The sequence below is a fragment of the Thunnus thynnus genome, chromosome 16, assembly GCF_963924715.1.
Source record: "Thunnus thynnus chromosome 16, fThuThy2.1, whole genome shotgun sequence".
NCBI lineage: Eukaryota > Metazoa > Chordata > Actinopteri > Scombriformes > Scombridae > Thunnus > Thunnus thynnus.
In genome coordinates, this window is record NC_089532.1 from 10,575,719 (window position 1) to 10,599,583 (window position 23,865).

The 23,865-nt window shown below is 41.0% G+C and overlaps 1 protein-coding gene across 3 annotated transcripts in view; it reads right to left on the reverse strand.

The window, feature by feature from the left end:
• Nucleotides 1-2,438: 2,438 nt before the first annotated feature.
• ppp2r3a (protein phosphatase 2, regulatory subunit B'', alpha) overlaps nucleotides 2,439-23,865 on the reverse strand; it is a 60,326-nt gene continuing 38,899 nt past the window's right edge. For 2 of the 3 annotated variants that reach the window (XM_067615144.1, XM_067615145.1), the window contains exons 3-13: nucleotides 10,403-10,687; nucleotides 9,924-10,027; nucleotides 9,702-9,804; nucleotides 9,360-9,434; nucleotides 7,341-7,584; nucleotides 6,798-6,846; nucleotides 6,610-6,699; nucleotides 6,327-6,502; nucleotides 6,103-6,221; nucleotides 5,642-5,748; nucleotides 2,439-5,501 (exon numbers count right to left, since the gene is read on the reverse strand). In XM_067615144.1, the coding sequence (XP_067471245.1) occupies nucleotides 5,405-5,501; nucleotides 5,642-5,748; nucleotides 6,103-6,221; nucleotides 6,327-6,502; nucleotides 6,610-6,699; nucleotides 6,798-6,846; nucleotides 7,341-7,584; nucleotides 9,360-9,434; nucleotides 9,702-9,804; nucleotides 9,924-10,027; nucleotides 10,403-10,687 (1,449 nt within the window). In that variant the 3' untranslated portion in view covers nucleotides 2,439-5,404. Of the gene's footprint in view, nucleotides 5,502-5,641; nucleotides 5,749-6,102; nucleotides 6,222-6,326; nucleotides 6,503-6,609; nucleotides 6,700-6,797; nucleotides 6,847-7,340; nucleotides 7,585-9,359; nucleotides 9,435-9,701; nucleotides 9,805-9,923; nucleotides 10,028-10,402; nucleotides 10,688-12,245; nucleotides 12,921-23,865 lie in introns of those variants that run through there. The other variant, XM_067615146.1, reaches the window with a different exon arrangement.

Consider the following 23,865-nt stretch of genomic DNA (forward strand, 5'->3'; position numbering starts at 1 on the left):
TATATATATAATGTTATTGTTGATTAAAACGTGCAGGATTGGAAATCTTCTGACTTTGGGGCCATCTGGTGGCAGTATCATATCAAAAACAGTGCTGATGATGAGATGAAGGGGCAAAGAAAAACAGTGAATGCACCACTTTTCATCAGGATTGCTTCATTTTTCCACCAAAAAAACCCCACATTCCATCAGAATAAATTTGAGGAATGCTCATAAAAATTTTACACATAGTGGCTTTAAATGTTTTGTATTGGTATTTTGTATTTCATTTGGCATATTCAGTATCTGGTATCTCTGGCATGTCTGGAACAAGCAGGAAACCTGATTCAAAATACTTTTGTGCCCACGGACATCTCTCTGTGTCTCTTTGATAAGATGAATTACTTCCAGTTGTTTCCTCGCTCTTTTCAGGATTTTTCCAGGCAGCTTTAACCAAAGCTCATGCCTCTGGTATCACTGGTATGTCTGGAACAAGCACGACACTCCGCCTTATTCAAGGCTGCCCAAACACATCTCTCTGTCTCCCTCTGTCTCTCTTTGATGAGATGAATTGGTTCCAGTTGCTTCCTCGCTCTTTTCAAGTCAGCTTTATCTAAAGCTCCATGTTCAGAAGAAATCTGTATTTGTTCCAGCTCTGCCAGTCATGTCATGTGTTCCTACTTAAAGAGCACCTTCCAGTCATGACATCAGAACCGGTGACGTCACGCTGGCTTGGTCACACCACCATAGGGTGGTGGGTGTTGGCAATCATGGCAGCGGAATGTTAGTGACTCAAGGAGGTGGGACTGCGATTTGGTTAGCTAATTGCTTTGTCCCTTGACATTTGTGGAAAACAATCAAAGTGACATTTCAAACAATGATCAGTCAAATCTGACCTTAAATGGGAGGCAAATTGCTCATGTACAAATCACAACATGTTGACTTGCCAACTATTACACCATACTCAGGACAGTCCTCGTATTCAGAAGAATAACTCCCCGGTAGAAACTCCGGCCTACAGTCACCCTGGGTTTTCCAAGAATTACTTTCCAAAGAAACATTTTTATGTTTAAAATCATAGGTTCACAATTCTTTCTTAAAAAACAGTCAGGCGCCTGTATTAACACTGAAACCGGTTTTTAGCTTTTAGCTTTCAATAAACTTTTAAATAAATGTTTGCACAGAAGGAGGGCTGTTGATTTTGTCCCTCATCACTTTGAAAGTACATTATGAAGGGATCTCTTAATAGCCAGTATGAACAGGAGGAATGATTACAGCAAGAAAAACATGTCATTGACTATTATTTTAAGACAGACTTGAAAAATGATTAATTTAAGTGAACTCAAGTGCTACATAAACAAGTCAACAACACTATTAATTTATCATTAACCGATCCAAATGTCATCCTCAATCAGATCCTCAAAAGTAGAACTACAATGTGAGTAAAATGACTCAGAACTTTTAAGAAGTAAAAGTTGCAGCTCCTAATTTGAACATAATATAAGTGATAAACTTTCTTGTACCACATCCAGACCACTGACCGCCGGGTGAGCTTATTGGTAGAAAGTAGAGTGGGAGAGACAGTGTGTGGCAAGCTGAATGAAGAGATGAGAAATGAAGGATGAGGTACTCATACAGAGCAGCTCATTAGCTGACTGATGTAGTAACCAGTGTCAGTATGCCCTCCAACTAAAGCACCAGGGAGGGTCTACTTGGAAAGTTCCACAACTGAATTGTAAAACATGCATGCAATAAACTATCTATTAGACATGGTAACATCCCTAATCCTTGGGATCATTGGTTGTGGTTAGCTTGGGAATCTACTGGAAGTGTTTCATGCCAAAAGAACAACCAACAATGTGCCACACTCACCAGAGACTTCCTGTTTTGGTCTCTGGATGCCATGGCAACAGTGACGCCAGTGAACAGTGATTCAGTACAGAGCTGTTAACGTCATGTGTGCCAGGCACAGTCCCAGCCATGTGGGTCTGAGAACCCTCAATGAAATGAACTGCCATAAAATGCTTTCCTGCACTTCAAAGAGAAAACAAATTCCCAAAACCCTGCAGTTACATCACAGTGTCCCAGTGTCAATTTCAAAAGTGAAGTTGTTTTAAGAACAGCAGATAAAATGTACAGTTTATGTGCTTGGAGCTGATAAAAATTTATATATAAAACACACGCACAGAAAAAGTAAAGATGTCACAAAAGCTGTCTTCAGGTAAAAATGTCAGAACCCCAGGCAGGACACTCAAGAGGTTCCCAAGTCAGTAAAGAACCCCAGGCAGGACACTCAAGAGGTTCCCAAGTCAGTAAAGTACACTCTACTGAGCACCAGTGCAGATAAACACACTCAAAGTACACAGTGTGTACACAAGGAGGTAATGATGACGTACATGTGTGTGTTTATGTCTGAGGTAATGGGGGGGTACCGGTAAAGAAATTCAAAGGAGAATTAATATTCTGAAACATCTTTATTTGAACTTTTAAACTTCAGACAAAAGCAACAAATAACAGAGGACAAGAGAAAGAATAAACAGGAAAGAAAAGAAAAAAAGAAAGAAAGAAAGAAAATCATGCCAATACAATAACCATCAGGATTTGAACACGTCAGCCTACTCTGCACAGAGAAAGTACATCAAAGTAAAAGTTTTTCCTCTACCTCGCACAGTAGAGGTATAATTTTAGAGTAAAAGTCCTGCATGGCTTCTCTCCTTGCCTGATGCTGTGTGTGTGAGCACCAGGACACTTTGCATAGAGCCAGAAAGTTATCAACCGGAGACGTCCCAACACCTTCACCAGTTCCTCTTAAATACTGTCTGGATGAACAGGTCTCCTTGAGAGTGTGTGTGTGACCACAGCAGTGAAACATCAGGGGTTTCTACTGTGTATGACACATCATTTTGTGATTGTCAGGTTGGCGGAGCTTCAGGTCAGTCCTCCAGAGGATTCCACCCGCTTCTGCTGATGAAAGCCACCGCGCATTTTACACACAAACATACACACGTCTAACATAATTTACCCCCCTATCCCGAGCCACACAGTGGCACAGCAATACAAACCATCAAAATACATCGAAAATGAGAGCTGTTATATCTATAATGGCTTATTATTACGTTATAATAATAATAATATAGTTTAATACACGGTCAGGCACATTTACAATGGCTATGAAGCAAAAAAGGGAAAACTCAAGGTCGTTGTGGCCTTATATCATCCACTAGCTCTTGTTCTGTCTTTCAATAGCAAGTGGTGTATGTATGGGTATAAGTGTGTGAGTGTTTATGTGTCTGTGTACAGTAGGTGCTAGTACAGGAGGTATATGCCAGTGAATTTGAATCCATTGAGGACAAGAGCTGTCCCAATCCTAATTTAAGAGTTATACAAGCACACACACACACAGACACACACATAAACCCCGGGACCACCATCATAGCATCGACTACGACGTATAAACAGCCTGAAACTGAGAGCTCCATATTACACACTCCTAAAACACACTTCTCTATCAGTGATTTATAAGCAAACACACGGCTCTAGCTATTACAGTAAGGGCAGTGTAAACACATGCACCTGTCCCTGTGAGTGCAGCACAGTAAATAATGGAGTTATTGGGTCAGTTCACCCCAAATTAAATCTCACTTCCCTTTAGTGGTATCAATCCATGCAAATAGTTTTGGTTTTACTCAGGTTTTAAAATAGCCATCTCAGAGATTCCTGCCTCCACACCAATGCTCCATGCACACAATGAAGGCAAATGCAATTTCATTTGTGGTATTCGAAGTATGGACATATTGCATTTCTAAAATTCAACAGCAACCGACTTCACTGTCAAGAGTTTTGAGATGGATTGTGGGTGGATTATTCTGACTAACAGGTTTAAGAGAGGTTGTGGTTACATTTTAAAATGTAATTATTCAATGTAGCAAGCACATCTTATTTAAAGTCTGTTCACCTCTATTGTATTGGGGTGGAGGAAAAAAATCTCAGGCAGTTATCATTAAACCTGGGCAAAGAAAAACCACAACTATCTTCAAGGCTAAATACCACTTTAGGTGTGAGAAAATGTGTTTTTTAGATAACTTGGGTGAACTGACCGTTTATGAGGCATCCTTAGTCGTGGGTTTTATACTGTATGTGTGTTAGGGGGAAAATGGACATTAGAAAGTTTCATAAACAAATGCTATGTGACAATGAGATTTCTAAGCAGAAAAACGACCATTTTTGTCATGAACGACAACAACAGAGCAAAGTAATATTACCAACAAAAAAGATGTGAAAAACATAAAGCGAGTTGTGCTGGGAAAATGTATGAGACTGATGATTTCTTATGCGCAACTATTGCGTTATTACAAATGTTACATCAGATCAGATGGAAATGTGTGGGCAACTCTACCAGAGAGTTTGATATGTTTAACATGCATCATTTTATGTGCACATCTCTCACTGTGACCTGATGGAGAATTAACTCACTGAGGTGACTGGCTGGAACATTACAGTCCATTTAGACTTTTTCCAGGGTTTAGAAGTGATTGCAAAGGGACTCCAGAGGTGGAGCGCTGATAATGTCGCATTAAGAATAGAGCAGCTCAGGCTGTGCAGTGAAGTGAACTGCTTTATGGAAAGGTTAGCCAGCCATTATGCACAGTGGCTCTTCTGCATTACAGTGATGGCATGCAATAGCACAGATTGACCACAGAGAGGTGCTGTTACTGTCATCCAAGCTGTTGCATGATTCCACCCTGCAGGGGACTAGAGGTTGAACAACTTCCTTTACAAGGAACACAGTGATAAGCTGCACAAGAAGTGAATTTCTGATGGCAGTGTCTATTTGTGTGTCTCATAACTGAGCAGCTGACTGTGAGTTTTCAATGGCAGTGCCTATAACTATAATTACCTGTTTCTGTCTGTCCAACTAGGAGTCTATTTGTATAATCGACAGTCTACCTGTCTGTCTACCTTTAGCACAGCAACACTTGAATATGCAGATGATTGTCTTCTGGCAGGATTGTCAGTAGAGAGTTCACAATGGCATTTACATTCATTTTATAGTGACATTTTTTTTCTTTTTCTTTTCTTGATTCGGATTCCTTTTAGAGCTTATCGAAGAATTCTCCCTCCATCGTCGTCTTTGTTCTCTCAGATGAAGTGAAGAACTGGAGGCAGTGACATTGTTTTCTGTATGAATACAGATGCGTTATTGCACCAGACACAGAGCAGGACTGGTTCACGGTCACACACACACACAAAAACTCATGAGTCCCTTCAGAGGAGACTCAAGAGTCATCGTAAGACAGATGCCAGAGTCCTTTTCTCTGTCTGTCTTTATATCCATTTTTTTTTTTGATGCATCCATCCCAAAGGCCCCTTCATCACTTTGTCTGTTTTCCAGAAAGGGAGGCCCAGGAAATCCAGGAAAGCAATTTTATGCTGACAGGTCTGATATGACCAGTTTTTCCATTTTATTCCCAATCTCTCCAGGGACTTGAAGCTCCTCAGATTCATAGTCGTCATCAAATGACCTAGAAACAAAAGAGACAACAAGGAACAGGTTAGATGTTGCGTAATGAATGTTAAACTGCAAGGAATACAACTTATTAATTGGAATGCCGACATTTCCATTTTGCAAAATGCATCTATGTACAATAAGTGTGTGACATACCCCTCATGGAGCTGTTCATTTGCAGTCTCCTCCGCCACCAGTATCTCATACTCCTCTGAGGCATATTTATCCCAGTCAGATGGCTCTGGACCTTCACTGTCAATGTCCTGGAACACCACATGTATACCACAAACATCAGTATTTTATAAGTAATGACAAAAAGACACAAGAGTAAAAAAAGTTCATAATTCTTCACAAATTATAATGAGGCACAATGAGGAAAGTACCATTAAAACTAGATTTTGTGTTGAATAAAATTCCAAAATTGCCTGTTTATAACGTCAAGATCAAGCAGACACTGTATTTGTTTAAAAAGTTTGAGGGCACTGGTGTACATGATTACAGTATTGAAAGGATCAGTCAATAGTAGGCAACAAGCTATCATCAATCCTTATTCCCCTTCAAACTGCCAGATCCTGCACTATAGCTGAATATTGCATACAAGAGATGCAGATTCACACCTTTTGCACAGCAAATGGATCTCTCTGTTCATGGTCCAGGTATTTCTCCAGGTTGAAGAAGGTGTCAAAGAATATGTGGGCCATTCGGCAGCGCTTCAAATCACCCAGGGTTATCTTACCTGGAGAAAACAACACAAGCACATCCATGTGTTAAGTTAAGGAAGTGAGGTTAATGGAAGATAGCAGGGTGTGGTTTTCAAATGAAGACAAATACTGGCACTAACCTGAGCTCTCAGGTTTGACCAGGTCAAGCATCTGGCAAAGCAAATCTTGAAAGGGCAGAGGTTCAATGCCCATCCGTTCCATTCTCTCACACTGTTCTTCATAGAAATACTCCAACTCAAACATGGACAGGACGCCATCGCCATCAACGTCCATGCAGCGGAACCAATACTCTATACTGGAGAGAGAAATGACAACAGAGTTGTACACTGCATACAGACAAAAACACTCATAAACCAGGGTAAAAATACAATCCCACAGTCCTAAGAGATTACAGTATTTTACCTGGTGGGATTTTTCTTGTCTTCCTCAGATATGAGGAACCACACAAATTCAGCGTAGCTCATCCTGCCTTCCCTCTGCACAGCGTTACCCCTGGAAACAAGAGAGATACAGCCATTCACATTCAGTACTGTTATTACGGTGAAATAATCAGCTCTTCTGTGTTTATTTATATGTGTGTTTCCCCTTACCGAGTAACAGCCCCTGAAAACAATCTCTCAATGATTCTGTTTGACGAGGCTGTCAGAGAACAGAATGAAAAAAATAAGCAAATGTGATTTTGTTAAAACACACAGAAACAAACGGATACTGTTGTAAACCTTTGTGCATACAGTCATTTGCGTAAGTGCTGAGTAAGGGAATTAAATTTTGGCTATGTGGGCATATAACACAGTTAGCGGTATAATGAATTTCACATCAGACAGCATGAATGTGTCGAGCCTGGGACAAACAGCTGTTGTTTTTTGCACTAGCTGGTGGGGGCCAAACAAAATGGAAATTAAGCAAATGAGTGTGCCAAATCCAAAAGACAGTCTGCTTCTGATTCTGGGTCTTTACTGGCATCCAAACCATATTTAACAAATGGAACCAGGAAGACGACCAACTTAATGTCATCGATCATAAATTTTATGTTTTTTATTTTTACTTTGAAATGATAATTCTTGTCTTCAGGCCTGATTTATTTTGTGACAATCCCTATGGTTCTGGTTTGGACGCTCATCATTTCAAATTACCGTGGTCGTTGTATCTTGCCAGGTCTTTTGGGTCGATGTAGAGGTCATGGTCGGTGTCCAGCTCCCAGAACTTGCAGTAGATGACGTAGAAGTGTTCGTAGGAGAAGTAATCTGTGATCTGGTTGATATCGTCCTCCTCCTCTAGCAGGGCCAGGGTCTGCAGGAAGTTGCTCCTGCGCAGCTCCATCATGGTGATACGGCCCGTCCACGAACGGTTCACCACGTAGAATATCCGTTGGATCACCTGGGATAAAAATGGTATTAAATGGTTTTAATTAACATGACATAATAAAGAACAGAGAGAGCTAGACAATGATGATCACAATAGACACTTCGACTACAGCGTGAAGTCTGAAGGCAAGTTATATATGTACAGAACTGCACGGCAGGTCTCCATGGTAACACAGCAGAGAATTATGTTAACATTTGCCTCCACTGCATGTGTCTCTACTGTTTTCAATCTATCAATCACTTTATTTGTCAAGCAAGTGATTGCGCAGCAGTGAAACACAAAACACATGATAAAAATGTAAGCCACATGATCACATAATATAATTACAAAAAAGACATTTGTAATAAATGTAAAAATAAGTTGAATCATGGGTAGAAATATGAAATCTTAAGATATTTAGGTGTGCTCATGTGACCTTTGCAGAATTAAGTAAGAGATGGAAAAGGGTATGAAAGAGCTTTTATATCTGCCAGTTTTGGCTGATGGAAGTCTAAAAAGGGAACCAGAAGGCAACATCTGACTGGATGGACTTTCAGTTTATGAAAATAGCGTGAAACCTGCATGGGATCTGTACAAGTCCTGTCATCTGGACTTATTAAACCTATTCCTCATCTTGCTATGGGGGACCAACAATACATCCACAACTGATATTTTTGTCCCCATTCATAATTTTAGTGTGACAGGACAATGGAAACATAAAGGTCCAGGCTCCCTGTCCCTGAAACACAACACTTCGGCTTAGTAAAGAGCAGATTAGCACCTATTTCCTGGTACATGGACCTCCCAGGGCAACTAATGTCTCATACAGTAGCGGGTCAGCTGGCCTAAAGTGAAGGAAGTGTCTTAATATGGGCATGTGAAGGGCCAGGGCTTCTGCTGCAGCCAGCTATAGGGGGCATCAGTGTTTCCGTGATGTCATTGCACGCTGGCGCATTAGAGCATGGCCTTTCTCTGCATCTCTGTACGTCTATGCAGCAAACCCTCAACTTCTGTGGCACGTGTTGCAGCTGTCCCGGTCCACAAATTCACAGACACATACACATGCACAGTCTGCTAAAGTTATTAGACGTGCACTGAAGCAGTTTTGCTGACAACGTAGGAGGAGGAGGAGTCAATTCTGAGAAGTCACTGATATTAATACTGAACATCTTGTTTCTTTTCGAACAACATTGCTAGCATGCCACAATGCATTTCACTACAAATATTGCTTGTGCATATGGCCAATTTGCCTTTGAATCCTTGGTTTTGACCATTTAATGCTTTGCACAGTGTAAAATGTTACATAATTCATTTTAAATCAAATCTAAACTCTTAGGTCATTTTGCAATGAAAAATCAATACAGTAAGGTGTACTTTTTAAATCATGTTATTATTGAAAAATGAAGTTTAATTAGTACATGTGTCCTACAATATATCAAGTGTGATTAACTTCATCAATAATGTGTAACACTGACTAATGTTTAATGTAGGCTGCTGACTGTTTTTCATGCTTTAATCTCATACAATTTTAATTACACATGAAGCAGTGGCTTGGGACTAAATGTTATTTATATTGTGCAATTAATGTTATTTACATCATGACACTGACAACAACCTACATGGCAACCTATCACACATAAGACTTTAAAGTCACATCAGTGGTTCACTGACTGTAAAATTTACTATCATAAGGGAGCTGAAGACAGCTAATGCTACAGTCTCTTGACTAGTAAACAAAACTCAGGTCAGATTTTGAGCTGCTGTAAGTTTAGATTTCATGTTTCTATTTATTTATTTTTGCTATTTACCGTTGTGATGTAGCGGGAATGGAATTCAGGTGCATCCTTCAGAAATGTGAGTCCAGGGTGTGTATCCACTATGTCCTAAACGCACAAACACAGATGGGAAAAAACAGAGAACATAATTTAGACATGTTTGTAGGAAAAATATACAGAGGCTGCACAGAGATAATGGGATGTTTGCAATCACAGTTGATGCCATACCACCTTCCTCATCTTCCTTTACAGCCCTTCCTCCACGAGTAAGCTTTTGAATTTCACCAAATTAAGTTGTAAGTTGACCAGTCACAAATGTCTGAGAGTGACTAAGAGATTGCTTGACTGATTGACCTGTTTTAATATGACATTTACCTGCAGCAGAGGAATGAAGTCCTCTTGCTCCAAGTAGTTACAACCAGGTTTGGCTAGCAAGTAAATAAATCTTGCTGCATCATCGTGGCAACTGTGCAACAACCTGAAGGAGAGGAGAGGAGAGGAGAGGAGAGGAGAGGGTTATTGGGGGAAATGGTTAATATCATAACCTGATGAGTTATTCTATGAATAAGAGTTACATGAACATGAGGTCTGTCTTACTTCCTCCAGGTTGCGATGAAGGAGTGAACAGATACAAAGCCAGTCCTCTCACCACCTGCTGCGTAGAACATTGGGGCCTTCCAGTAAAGTGGACACCCGCATGCCTGAAACACAATTAACACTACCATTACCTTACCCTGAAAAACAATCTTGTACTATACTTCACCATATGTTTTCCTGGAATCAGTGATCATACTGCTTAGAAAGGAGTGGCAGCATAAAAACAACACTGTATCAAGCAGGTCACTATTTGTGCAATATTTTCTGGAGTCGAAAAACATTTATGGAATAAGGCAATGTGGTAGTTTCAACTTGAGACTTCAAAGATTTTTGTTGATCTCACATATTCCTGAAAGTAAATGTTGATGCTGACCTTTTTGTCTTTTTAATGACTATCTCTTGATTTAAAATCTTTAAAAGAAGATTCAACATTAATGCTAATAGAATAAAAACATTATGTCACTTGTTAAACTGCTGACCTTTGCGATCTTGCCCATTTCATATATGTCAGCCTTCTCCTCCTCAAACTCAGTGAAGGCCGTCTCAATGGCAGCAATTGCTGCATCGTGATTGGGGACCAGGCCCAGGGCAGGGAGCCCACGGGGGTAGTAGAACCTGGGAATGTTGATGGCAGGGGGAGGAGGGGTGACTATCACCGGAGTCGGAGGAGGGCTGGGTGAGCGCGGTGTGGGGGCAGGCGAGGCTGTGGCCGGGGCAGGGGCTGGTGGGGGTGTGCCTGGTTTCTTCTCTGATTTGGACTGGACCTGAAAATAGAGAAGGGAGATCATGTATGGGAATGGATAGGCAGGGTTGAGGGCAACTATTTTACGCATCATATTTGCAATTCTTTTAAACCATAATTTAAATAGCAAGATAAAGAAAATCCTGCAACATCTCATGCAGGCAACATGCTGATGACTGAAATACCAAAGTCAAGGTATGTTTGATGTCAAACACACTGGCTTGTTGTTACAAACCAGAGATACAATCTTGCAATGCATTTTAGAATCACAACAAACAGCACACTTACATTAATACATGATTTTGAACAGTCGTCTCTTCCTAACTCCATTCTCAGTTTTTTGTAGGTAATTAAGTAAATAACTAATTACTTTCAAAAGTAACTTTCCCAAGCATGCAAACAAGACTCAACTTCACTATATTAAGATAAAGGACGTGCATAAAGGATATGGTAGGAACTCCCTGTGAGTCATATACATAAAAATAACAAGAGACTTGTTTTGTTAGTAAGTCAGTCAGACAGGTACAAAGCAGTCAGCGCTGAAGGCTGCTTTAAACTGTTGGCAAGAAATGCTTCAGGTGGCACAAGGCTGTAGCAGTCAAGACTGTGCAGTTCTGCAGTCCAACTGCATTTATCCTGATCTCAGCCACCTTAAATTAAATTAACACACACGAGGAAACGGTAGTTGGTAACTGTATTTACAATGGTTTGATCAAGCCCCTTCAGCTTTAAAAATCCTTATTCTGTGTCATCCGTGTATATGCCCATTAATAAATTGACAGCACTCTTAATTCCAAAAAAGGAACATTCTGCATTGTATGCTGGAAATGCACGAGAAAACAGTATCGGTTGTCCTAGTTTAGGTGGAATTGGCTGGAAATTGTAGAGCTCAAAATATCTTTTCAGTGTTTGACTATATTTCAAACTATTTTTATTGCTTTCTTTTAGTAAACCAATGGAAAGCAGAAAAAATGCTTCAGTGAGTTCCAGCACATTTCTTCTTTTGCCTCATGTTACTATCTACCTACTCCATTATCTATTTAACAAGACAACAATTTACAGTAGCAACAATGACAAACTGAGACGACATGACAATGAGACCGGCATTTAATTAACACAGTTTAAATAAAAACTCTTCAGTGTGGTCCAACAGGAACTCCCTGGTGCCGGCTGTGTTTGGTGTGTGAGGCCTCCATACTGCATGTATTGAGCTGGACAGCTGTAGCGGTCCTCCCCCTCCCACTCTCCTTCACAGCGTTCATTCTATCACTCTATTCCTGCACCTCCTGCCCTATTAATACCCTGCTGGTATCTGCCTCAGAATAGTTTGTCGTCCCCGGCATGTCACTCTGTGTGTATGAGGGAAACAGAATGCATCTACTGTATGCGTATTTCATATTTGATGCATCCGTGTATGCTTATGTGTGTAAAAGTGAGGAAACGACGAAAGATTGAAAGAAATAACACGTTTTCACTGTGTTTTGTGTCTGTATTAACGTTGTCGTATTTCTCATGAGTTTGCATTTTGCGTTCACGTTCAAACTTGAACCCAGTCCATCCTGCTCGTTGCACCGACTGACCTGTTGCTGCTGGAAGGACTTGAGTCTCTTCTTGAAGCGTGATGGGAGGACAAAGTCACACCCCCTGGCCAGAAAGGCCAGCTCTCCCCTCAGGTCAGGGTCCCGGCGTAATGACGTCTCCTTGATCATCATGGTGGGGGCCGAGACACGCAACCCCCCACCTGACACAGCCACTGACACGGTGGCTACAGACGGACCAGCTCAGCCCGCAACCAAATGACCAGTGAAAGGAAAAGGACCAGAGTGTAATAAAGAAGTTCACTTAACAACTCAGATATCCCGTTACCAAAAAAAGGTCAAACACCTCAGGAAAGTGGAGGAATATCCAGCATGTGTGTGATTTCACGCAAAACGTTCTTTGGCAATCACGCACACTCACAAAATCTCCCTCCTCCAAACTCCACTTGTATTGACAGGCTCCCAAAACTGTGTCCTGTACCGCAGTAATCCAGCAGTGTGTCTATGCAAAGAGATGTTCCTTAAGACTTCCGTGCTAAAGTGCAGGCCGAGAGGCAGAACCATGGCACCAGGCTGTGTTATGGCCAATCGCAGCACCAAACAGCAGCTTCTTTCTGGGGTAGAAAACCTGTGGTGTCCCCCCTTGTCTCCTCAGGATGCATGTGTTTGGTGTAGTCTCACTGGTGCCTGCCGCTCCAAGCTGGGCTCTGACAAACTGCACTGAGAAACATGACCCATGCCAGGGTCTGGCAACACACACACACACACATGCACAGCAAACCGGCTGTCCTGAGCATTAGGGTGGGAGGTGGGGAGGGGAGGGGTGCTGCCATGTTGCATATCTGTGTGTAGTGTTTTGCAGGATCTGAGCACTCCTCAGCCCATGCCTTTGACTAAAGTTAGCCAGTGGGAAGTTACAACAGAAATTGGCTCTGATTAAAATAATTTTCCTGCAGACAGGAAGCTTGGTGCTTCCATGTGAGTGGGTGGGAGAGGTAAGCTGAAATATTTTCATAGAGGTAATTTGGGATGGAGCAATGAATCAGCGGGCATAGCACCTGCTGTTATATCTGTTGACATGCAGTAATTCCACGAGACTAGCTCACAGTCTTGATTAGCTCACAGCCCTAATCAAGACTCGCTCTTTATTAAGGCTGAAGCTAATGATTATTATCGTTATGGATACATTTTTTCATGAAGAATCGAATAAGCAATCAGTCTGTAAAATATCATAAAGTCATGAAAAATGCTCATCACAACAGTCCAATATGGCTGCAACAAACGATTACCTTCATTGCTATTACTGGATTAACCAATTAACCGTTTGATGCATAACATAAAAGAACAATCACTTATGTGTTATCAGTTATCAAAATAGTTGCAGATTATTTTTCAGTCAATCTTCTCATCGATTATTCAATTAATTCTTTAAGCTCTACAGTCCAATACCTAAGAATGAAACAAACAGAGAAAAATATAGTAATAGCTAATTAATAGTGACTATAAATAGATTAGCGTATAAATTGCCAATACAACATCCTCCATCTGCCAGGCGCCCCGAGTCTACCCTCTCTCCCAGCTATGCCAGATCAGGCCAGCATTCCTTCAGCGCCAAGCAACACCAATCTGAAGCCTGACAGAGCACTGAGAGAGCAAGAGGGGATCCCTCAGGACAGACAAGCATGACCTATTTTAAAGTTGTCCAGCTAAAATCCCTCCAAGACTAAGACACTACACCGAATGTCTGCCATACGACTGTTTACACATTCTGTACCGTATATATCAATGCTTGCCGCTGACTGTCGAAAAAAAAGAAAACCGTCAGTTTCTCAGAATCTGTTGGCACAGTAAACACAGATGCCACTGTGGTTGTGTTTCAGAGCCGTGGACACAGAGAGTATAGTGCCCTCTAGTGCTATGCTGGGCTCTATGGCTATAACCTATTAAACAGAAGGATATATTTTGTTGATTTAAGAAGAAAGACATCATTTGTCTTGGATGAAAACTTTTCAGTAACCGAGGAAAGTGATTTTCCTGGAGTCATGAAACTGTCTAAGTGCTTAAGGGGCCATGAAAAACTTCAGTTTGAAATATTAAAAATAAAAATACTAAAACTGGAATTGTTCAGTTTTTCAGCAACTCAACAAATCATACATATACAGTATTTCCTTGATTTTTTTATATATTTATAAAAATGTTTCTGCTCCTTTCTTTCTACCATGTTTTTATGATGTTCCATCATTTGCATTCCTTGTTCTTTCAGTGTGTATTTCCATCACTATGTAGTGTGAGTAAAAGATGAGTAACAGAGTGATCTCGTACACTGGACTTGAAGAAAAGTTCAGAATGTGCCCATGTATGTGAATGACTTTCCAGACAAATAAGTGAGTCACCTTGGGTTTTTAGGGTAACTCCTCTCAGCTCCCTGTACGCCCTACTGCATTCTTTGGAACAACTGGACTCTGTACTGAAGCCAAGGTCACATACCAATCCCACACACACACACACACACACACACACACATACACACTCTCTCACACATTGTCTTCTTTCTGACCACTTCTCGCCTCCGTGCTGCAGCGGGAAACATTATACAATCACTATCTCGTGTCTATCAACAAATGAGCACGATCTGGGGAGTGCACAACTGTCTTCTCAACAGCCCCCCAACTCCATCTCTTCTTCTCTCTCTTTCCTTCCCTGTAGGTTCCCACCACCACTTTTCAACTTCCTCCTCTGCACCACCTCATCAACTGCAGCAATGCACTTGTGATATCATAAATCTCTGTATAAAGAGATATATGTGAGTGTGTGTGTGTCTGTGTGTGCATGTAAGTGTGAGTGTTTGTGTGTGTAAAGGGAGCCAGAACAGATGCCACTGGGCAGCTGTGTGCTCTTTTCCTGTCTGACTGACAGTCGGTGTAACCCTGCCCTCTTGAAGTATCTCCGCTTGGTCCTAAAACCTGCCCCTTATTCTAGTGTTAAACTTCACGCCACCATTTTAAACATTTGCCACTTAAGCTGACACTGCACCAAAATGAATAAAACTGTTGATTTACTAAGCTGTATGTGGGACTGTAGCTGCAGTCTGCTCAGGTGACATGAAAGTGGGTCATTGGGAGGGATACATAAGGTCAGTAGTAATGTGTGGGTCAATTCTGCATGATGACTTTATTTATTTATTATTTATGCTATATAAAATGCAACAACAATAAGATTCGCATTATAATAACCTGGAATTTAAATTATATACAGTATGAAAACTAAAATGTAATATGTGGCTGCTTTGAATTGCCAGGTAACTGAATATAGTAGCCATATTGTGTTATTAATAACTCATGATTAAAATCAATTCAACTGCAGGCGACAAATTAGAAAAAAATAAACTTTTTACTGCCAAATGTGCAGGCCTTTCACTTAGTTTCTTACAGTTACTTGACAGATTATATGTTATGCATGAAGATCACATTACTTGCCACAGAGTGCTACTAAGTCTATGAAAACAGTTGTAAAATGCCTTCTATTGCTCTGGAAGAGCCCTGTTAAATCTGAAACAATGACCCTGATATGACCTGATGACAGTTAGTTATCTCAGTTTGGGTTTGGAGACAGCAAATTTAGAGCAGGAAGCTTACATTACAAAGTGGGGATGTGAAGCTTGAAAGGTGTGGGCATTTACAAGGCTGGGAAGGTCTAACGTAAAATGCTATTGAGTTGCATTATGGGAAATGTAGTATCCAGCACTTTTATAAGCCTGATCCATACTACTGACTCAGAATCAGGATATCTCTGCAGCCTCTGCTGCTGCGATTCTGACCATTCCTTTTTTCTTCCAAACTTTATAGAAGTGCAATACTTAATCACTTGGGTGCCTTTTTAAGCTTTAAGACATGATCCAAATGTAGACAAAAAGTTCATCCCATAAAGCTCAGCTGGGATCGCCATTCCCAGCTGGGATGTCATCATTTAAACAACAAGCTAATCTCCCAAAAATTAACATACTCCTGAAAGATGCTGTGTTACAGAGAAAACAGGAAGGGAAAAAGGCTGAGAGGAAAACGAAAGAGAAGGCAGAAGGGCTGATGGAAGTTAAAGGGGGGGAGGGGAGCCTGAGCAACAGGTGTGCGTATGTGTGTGTTTAGTGTTATGTGCTTTCCTCCGCCCACCACAAAGACCTAATCCAACCCCACTGCTACAGGAGCAGGTGAGTCAGCAGCCTTTACGGCATTGATCAAATAAATGCATGATGGGAAGACCAGCGAAAGCAAGGCGGAGGATCAGCTGTCCAAAAACAACTGCTGCTTTTATCCAACTGTTAAATACACACTGGACGTGCTCTCCTAAAGGGTTTAATTAGCACACAAGCACTGAAACATTTGTCTAATTTGTCATGGCATATCATTTGTGTGAGTGTGTGTGGGGGTGTGTGCGTGTATGTCTCAATGGATCTAGTTAACAGGAACTGCTTCTTCCAGTTTCGGGGAAAGTTGAATAGTGTGAACATAACAACTTCCTAAACACACACACATGCACACACAGACACACACCTGCTCTATAAAATTGGCTGTCTGCTGTGTGTAAAATTATCTGTGTAAATATAGCAACTGATTTCATGTTTATTTCTGCTTCAGGCACTGGGCAGACTTCACAGACATATACATGCATGCACACTGACAACACGCACGCATGCAAAATGTTGGGAATGATACTTTCAAATGCAATGCGGTAGCTTGTGTGGATAACCTAGTAGATTTAATTGGACTGCTCAATCACATTAACCACATCTGTTACTATCAATTATGTTTGGATTCTCAAATTTCATCAAATTTTATATTTAGGTATGTAGATTATTAATCCTGTTGAAAAAAAGCTGCTTGTATTTCTATGTTTTTTTCACTTTTTTCACTTCAAGAGCAATACAAAGACAAAGTGGTTGACACAAACAGTAAATCACAATGACTGTACCAAACAAAAGACAAAACAGTTAACTGAAAGTACAAATCAAAATACAAATACTTCAGTGAGGAGCACATAACATATTGAAATAATTTGTGCACTGTGTCTCTAATGTTGGCATCTCAGTGTTAGATAATTGCATTTACTCAGTTAGGGATTATAGGGGGAGATCATGTGTCTCGAAAATGTTTAATTTTGGTTTAAAGTGTAGAGAGATCATCCAAAAGACAGGTGGATGGGTAAAGAGGGATGCTGAGGATGCTGCTCGTGACCTCTGACCAAAAGGAAAGTGTGAAAGTAGTGTTGTTGTTTGTTGAGCCCATGCAGGACTGATTTTGGCATGTTTACCAAAATGTCAGCTGTCAATTTTTCGAATCAGAAGAGACACAGTACTGTTTTGACTGGATAAGAGGGTTTTTCCAATCTTTTTCTTTTTTTTATTTCCGGAAAAAGGTCAAAGGTCACAAACAAGCCATTTTCACTATGCTGGCTACTTCTCTCTGTTTTATGGGGGGAAATAAATGGTTTATTGTTTATACAGAGCAGATGATTATGCCAGATTGGGGTGAGAGAGGATGAGGATTTGAAATGAAGGATGTGGTTGCCATCCATCTGGCAGAAAAACTAGTTTTGATGGTGATGCTTTTTACACCACTGTGTGCTTATAAATAGAGTTTGTTGATAAATGGAAGGTCTTGAACTTGAATGTCTTCAGCTATGGTTTGTTCTACCTAAAGCCATGCTGTTTTTTTCTTTTCTGGTCCATTTCAAAACATACTGCAATTGGTGTGAAAGAAAGTAATTAAACAGGTTTGTTGCATCTAGTCCACCAAGACTTTTAGGTTTTTGAAAGAATACTAATTTTCACTGTAAATACTGGGCCTAACTGGGAAAGTTTGTTCTGTCGTCCTAAGTCATCTTTGAAGTTTTGTAGTAAGGGGATAAAATTGATTTTTGATGTAACATGTAGTCCTAGATATTAAATGGACACTTGGGGTTGGTTAGAGACATAATCTCAGACTTGGACCAGTTGACAGAGTAGCCTTACCATAACTGTTGATCAGATTATAGACTGACAGAAGAGATATTGAGGGATTAGTCGAGTTAGTGTTTGTATTGCTACATTCACAATCAAAGCTTTTTGACCTTTAAAATAAGTTAAATTATATAATTATGCAACTTTTCACGCATATTTTCCATTTCTAGTCCAAAGATTCACAAATCCAATTTTTTGTGAGGATTACTGTAACGGCTACTACGTTGGCAAGTGTTGTTATGCATGTCATATTTTTATGTAATGTTATTTTTATTGCTTGCAGTAAAAGCAACTGCCCACTGGGACAAATAAAGTTTAAACTTGAACCTGATATCACATGAAATAAGCTTCTCCCCCTCCGCAACTCTGTGATTATAGACACACACCCACTTTAGACCAGGCATGCCAAATGCCATCTCCATGGCGATAACCCTTTCCCTGGATTGAGTGGCGGGTGGAATGCTCCCAGGGTTACCGTGCCAACAGCAGGAAACGCAGTTCACATCACTGCTCTATTCATTATTCCCAGTCTCACTTCCTCTCAAGAAGGACACAAACACACATACACACACACATGGACACACACGAGCACAAAGTTGCTTTGGGAGCCTCCCTCCTTTTTAAACTACAGGGAAAGAATTGAGTTCAAGTGCTGCTTCCGTGATAGATGAAGTGAATCAGTGCAGGCCACGGTCTACCTCACATCCGAAACAGAGGAGTATAACATGGGAACAGTTAAAGATACAGCTGCTGTGGGGGTCTGAATGGAAGTAGAAACTGTCCTGTAATAAAAACATCACAGGCTTAAATACCAAAGCAGCAGCATAAGTCAGATGTTTTGTTAACTGAACCACTACAGTACCTTTATAGTCTTTTTTTTGTTAATGCTTTATCTTTACCACCCTCTTTTGCATTTATAAGCAGTATAAACAGTTAATGAATGATTGATAACACTTTATAACATAGTTGTAATCATATTTAATGACATGATTACAGTACAAATCCTTGCACTGTGTTATAAAGCATTTATTAACTGTTTATGCACATATTTTAAATCATTCATAGAAGGGTTTAAATGTTTTGAACCCTTAAGATATGTTGAGCTTTAAGGTTTATTCTTGACCTTACTAGCTTAACAAAAAAAAAAAGTTAAAGCCATTATATCAAATTTAAATCAACCAATAACAAATGTTTGCAGTTTACTGCTTTGCAATTCATTTTTTGCATATTTGCCAACACACACACCAACACCGCTATATCTAAGGCATCCCAATATCAGCCTGCTGGTCTCTTCTACCCTACATGCACTTCCACACTATGTCATTCTGAATAACTATGTCACATAAAAAAAACAAAAATTAAACCTGAAATTTTAAAGCACTGGTGCTGCAGCCATAATCACAGGATGAATAGCTTTCTGCTATGACAAGATTTATGGATGTTTTTTACTTATTACATCACTTTACTGCCTTACACTTCTGGAAGGGCTGCCAAGCATCAGCACCAAAAAACTGCCCAGTGAATCACTTCCTTCGGCGGGAACAGCAGCCTGTCAACAAGTAACGTGTAATAACAACAAACTCCAAGCCTTCATAGGCCAGCCTGCTGTTTTATATTTATACACATGGCTATCGGGACAAGTTTTGCATTACCTTCCCATGGCTATCTTAGTATTTAGAGCAAGTGAGCTAATCCCACATCAGCAATAGTGATGAGCCTAAGCCCGCAGCTGCAGTGAGAGAGCTGTCACTAAAGTGCAGTAAGAGACTTCCACGCAGCCAATGGCAGAGCAGATCAGCTCCTGTGTCCTCTCTTTTTTCAAATAGAAGAGTAAAGATAGACAGGAATGTTAGGAGGGAGAAATGTGTCTGCATCAGGACACTGCTCAAACCATTACCCATTTTTGCTGCATTTCATCAAACACAAGTCAAGATGAGAGATATTCATTAAACTCTGAACAACACTTCTTTTAGTCCCAACTAGACTGCAATACTGCAGATCGTTTCTTCCTCACTAAAAAAAACTGTATTTTTCACCACCCTTTCCTACCAACCGTCATTTCATCATAATGTCACAATCATTGTAAGTTGTGTAATTGTTGCAACACAGGGCAAGTTTTAGTCCTCTATTTTCTTGAAAAAAATACGTTAAAAGCAATGAAAGTAGCACATAAAACACATAAGCATGTGAAAATCTACTTGGATAAGAAAACTGACCCTGATTTACATCCTGAAACACTGCTGTTAGTTGACAGATCCTCCTGTAGATGGAGCTAGAAATCCTCTTCTTATCAAACAACAGGCGTGAGGTTAGCCTGCAAGCCGACACAGTACCCCATAATACAGTAGGGACTGACAGTCACTAGAGGGTAGCAGCTCTCTGCTTGTTACCATGTCTGAACTGTCCAACTCTCCAGCCTGGCAGGTGAGCCTGGATCTGACAGAGGATGCTGGTTTCTGCTGCTTTTGATGTTCTGTGCTTCAGTCGGCTCTGGCATCTCGTCTTATTCAAGGCCAAGTCTCCTGACATCACCTTGGCAGACAGAGTGAGGGGTTTGTATGATGAAAACCACATGCTTATAGATCACTAAAGAGGAAACCACAGCTCCATGTATCATTAACGTACCAACAACTTGAACAAAAGTGTGCAGATTTGTCACTAGTGATGCATTACACAGACTACGATTTAAGAGAAGCAAACTGATGTAAGCCAATATGAAAAGCATCTGGACCTTCATTCGGAATTCTTTTTGTGCATTAAAATTTAGGAAACTGACATGTAAATATTTTCAGAGAAAAAATCTTGACACGCTTCTCTTGATTTACTGGTGAGAGTATCTTAGCTCTGAGGCAATTTTCTGGAGGAAACCACCCGCTCATCTTGGGTGGAGCTGGGTGAAGGGTGAGTTCAAAGGGAGAGGGAGGGCAGGGTCATACAGGGAGACTAGGGGGGGAATTGGGTGGGGGTCTGGGTGACACCCAAGCATCCACTGAGCCATTATGTTCTGGAACATTGGCAAACTCCCAAGTTAAGACAATTCTTTGGAAAAAGAAACACGCACGTAAGCACAGCCAGCCACACCCACAACAACACACTCAGTATTCTGAAATAAACCTTAAAATAAATAAAAAAATGCGTCTCCATTTCATCTCCCTTGGTGCCATGATTCTCAGAGGGAGCCCCTATCAGCCAATCAGATTGCACAACTGCAGTATTCTGGGGAAGGGGAGTCCCACCACCTACTTACTGCTTATAAACATGTTGTGGTGGTTTCCATGGTTACACAGAGGGAGGCACAGAGAGTTACGCAGCAAAGCCTCCCACTGTGTTCAAACTTTTCTGAAGAAAAAGTGACTTGCATTAAAGTCAGACTTGCGTATGTGTGTGCATCTGCGCAAGTGTACACACTCCAGCTGAGCGCACTGCTGGGAACAGCAGTTGGATGATATCCCAGCCTGCACTGGGAGTGGTGAATCATGATGTCACTTGCTTAGAAGCGCTGCGTGTGTATAAGTGTGTGCAAATATGACCCAGCCAAATGTGTAAAGTTAATGATCTCCACTGTGTGTGTGTGTGTGTTTGTGTTTGTGTGTGTGTGTGTGTGTGTGTGTGTGCACGTGTATCAAACGGCTGGGTGGTGAATATTCCATTGTTCAAACTAACCTTGGATGGTATGAACTGTATTGGAAAACTCCTCTCACACATAGCAACACCGGCCCCTGTCTGCATTGCATGTGTGTGTGTGTGTGTGTCAGTGTGTGTGCGCGTGTGTGTGTGCGTGTGCGCGTTCTTATAAATGAATGCATTCATCTGTGTGCTTGTGCACCTAGCTTGAAACGGGCGTCATTCCCTGCTTGGCCGAGGTTCCTGCTGTGACCTTATTTCCTGTGGAAGCAGCCGAGGAATGATGTCATCCTCCACCGACCCAGAGTCAACAACTGTACGCTGCAGCCCCCTCACCCCCCGTCCCCAACTATCACCATACTCCTCCCCCAGCACCATGACTCCCTTTTTCTCTCTTTATGTCACTCTCCATTCTTTTTGTACAACTGTTCCTCTTCTTCTCTAGCTCTGCATGAATTCCTCTTTTTTCTACATCAGCTTCTTTGAGTAACAAAAAACTTCATCTCCCCTGCTGTGTCTGACAGGCATTCATTCATACGGCTTTCCTGTCTTCCTGTTATTTCCCTCCTATGTCCACGCTTTTCTTTATCCGTCTATCCTTTTTCAAGGCTCTCTGTGCCAAAAAGTAGCCAGTTTCTGTCTTAAGGGTCAACAGTTCACTTTCCTCAGCCGGCTAAAAACATATGGGCAGGAAAAGCCAGAAAGAGGAACACTCATCCCTCTCTCAACAACACACTGAAATATACTGAATTGCCCTTGAGTGGCACTTCACTCCTGAATGCTTTAATGAAACTTGTGACTAACAGAAGAGGACTGTTGATGCACAGTTATTTTCAGATGTGAATATGTTGAGATGTGTGACTGTGAATCATACATATAACCGCAAACTAATTTCACTTTTACTAACTGTACTTTCCAGAAATGATTTTCTTTGGCTAGGCAGCTGAAACTGTCTGGATGTGAGTGATGATAAATGCACGTTTTCATTGGGCTTGACTGGACCTGTGAAAAGTCTGATATTGTGCCTGTTACTTTATTTGTTCCATTCTTGCTCGGAGAAAGTATATTGGCTCCTTTGTTTTCTAACAAAACAAGTCAATTTACACACACTTTAGCCAGGTTCTTTGTCTTGCACATCCCTGATTTCATTAGAAAACATCTTTTATTCGTTAAAGGACTTGTTACCAGTTACAAGCTACACATTATTAATATTTCAGCAGTGGATGTCACAACTACAATATTAGAACCAGATATGAAATACTAAAGAGTAAAGCTCTACTACTTCCTCACCAGTTTCCTGGGGGAAACCCGCCAGCACACCCTGGAATAAATAAAATAAAACTGACCAGTGCTATTCTACCATGGCAACACATCCACAGCAGTTGGCAAAAACACTCAAATCAGCAGTGGGTTAATTAAGCCATCAGAATGGCAGCTCTGGATACAGCCAGGAGTGTATGTGTGTCTGTAAATCATGTCACCATTGGCTGTATTGAACCCCCCCAACCCACCCCCACCCCTCTAAAACATGCTCTCAAATATCTCTTCTTATATTTCCCAAAAAAAGAGAAGGAAGAGAAAGAAAGACCACCCGTCATTGGAAAGCCATTGACCTGAAGTACCACAAATATTGCACTGTGTAATAGATTTCCACTCTCAGCATCACTGCTGCCACGTCTCCCTGCTTAGTTTGACTGTTGTGGCCTTGCCTCTGATTTATATCAGCTGGCTTCCTTGTCTCCATGGAGATTAATGGGTCTGCTCTGACAGGTGCAGAAAGCCCTGTATTACTCTGTCAGCAGCAGAATCAACAATAAACACGTGCACGTACACACACACACACACACAGACGAGGATGCTACTGCCTGAGACCAGTATCATCCCAGAGGGCTTAGCGGAACTTCCCATCAAAGCCAAAGCTGTGCCAAGCGAAACACAGCTACAAATCTCCAAGGTGGAGCATGTAAGTGGTGGTGTATAAGAGTGCAGGAGCATTTTCTCACTTATGCGCGAGAGGGCTTGCCTTGTTTACAGTTTGATTGGCAG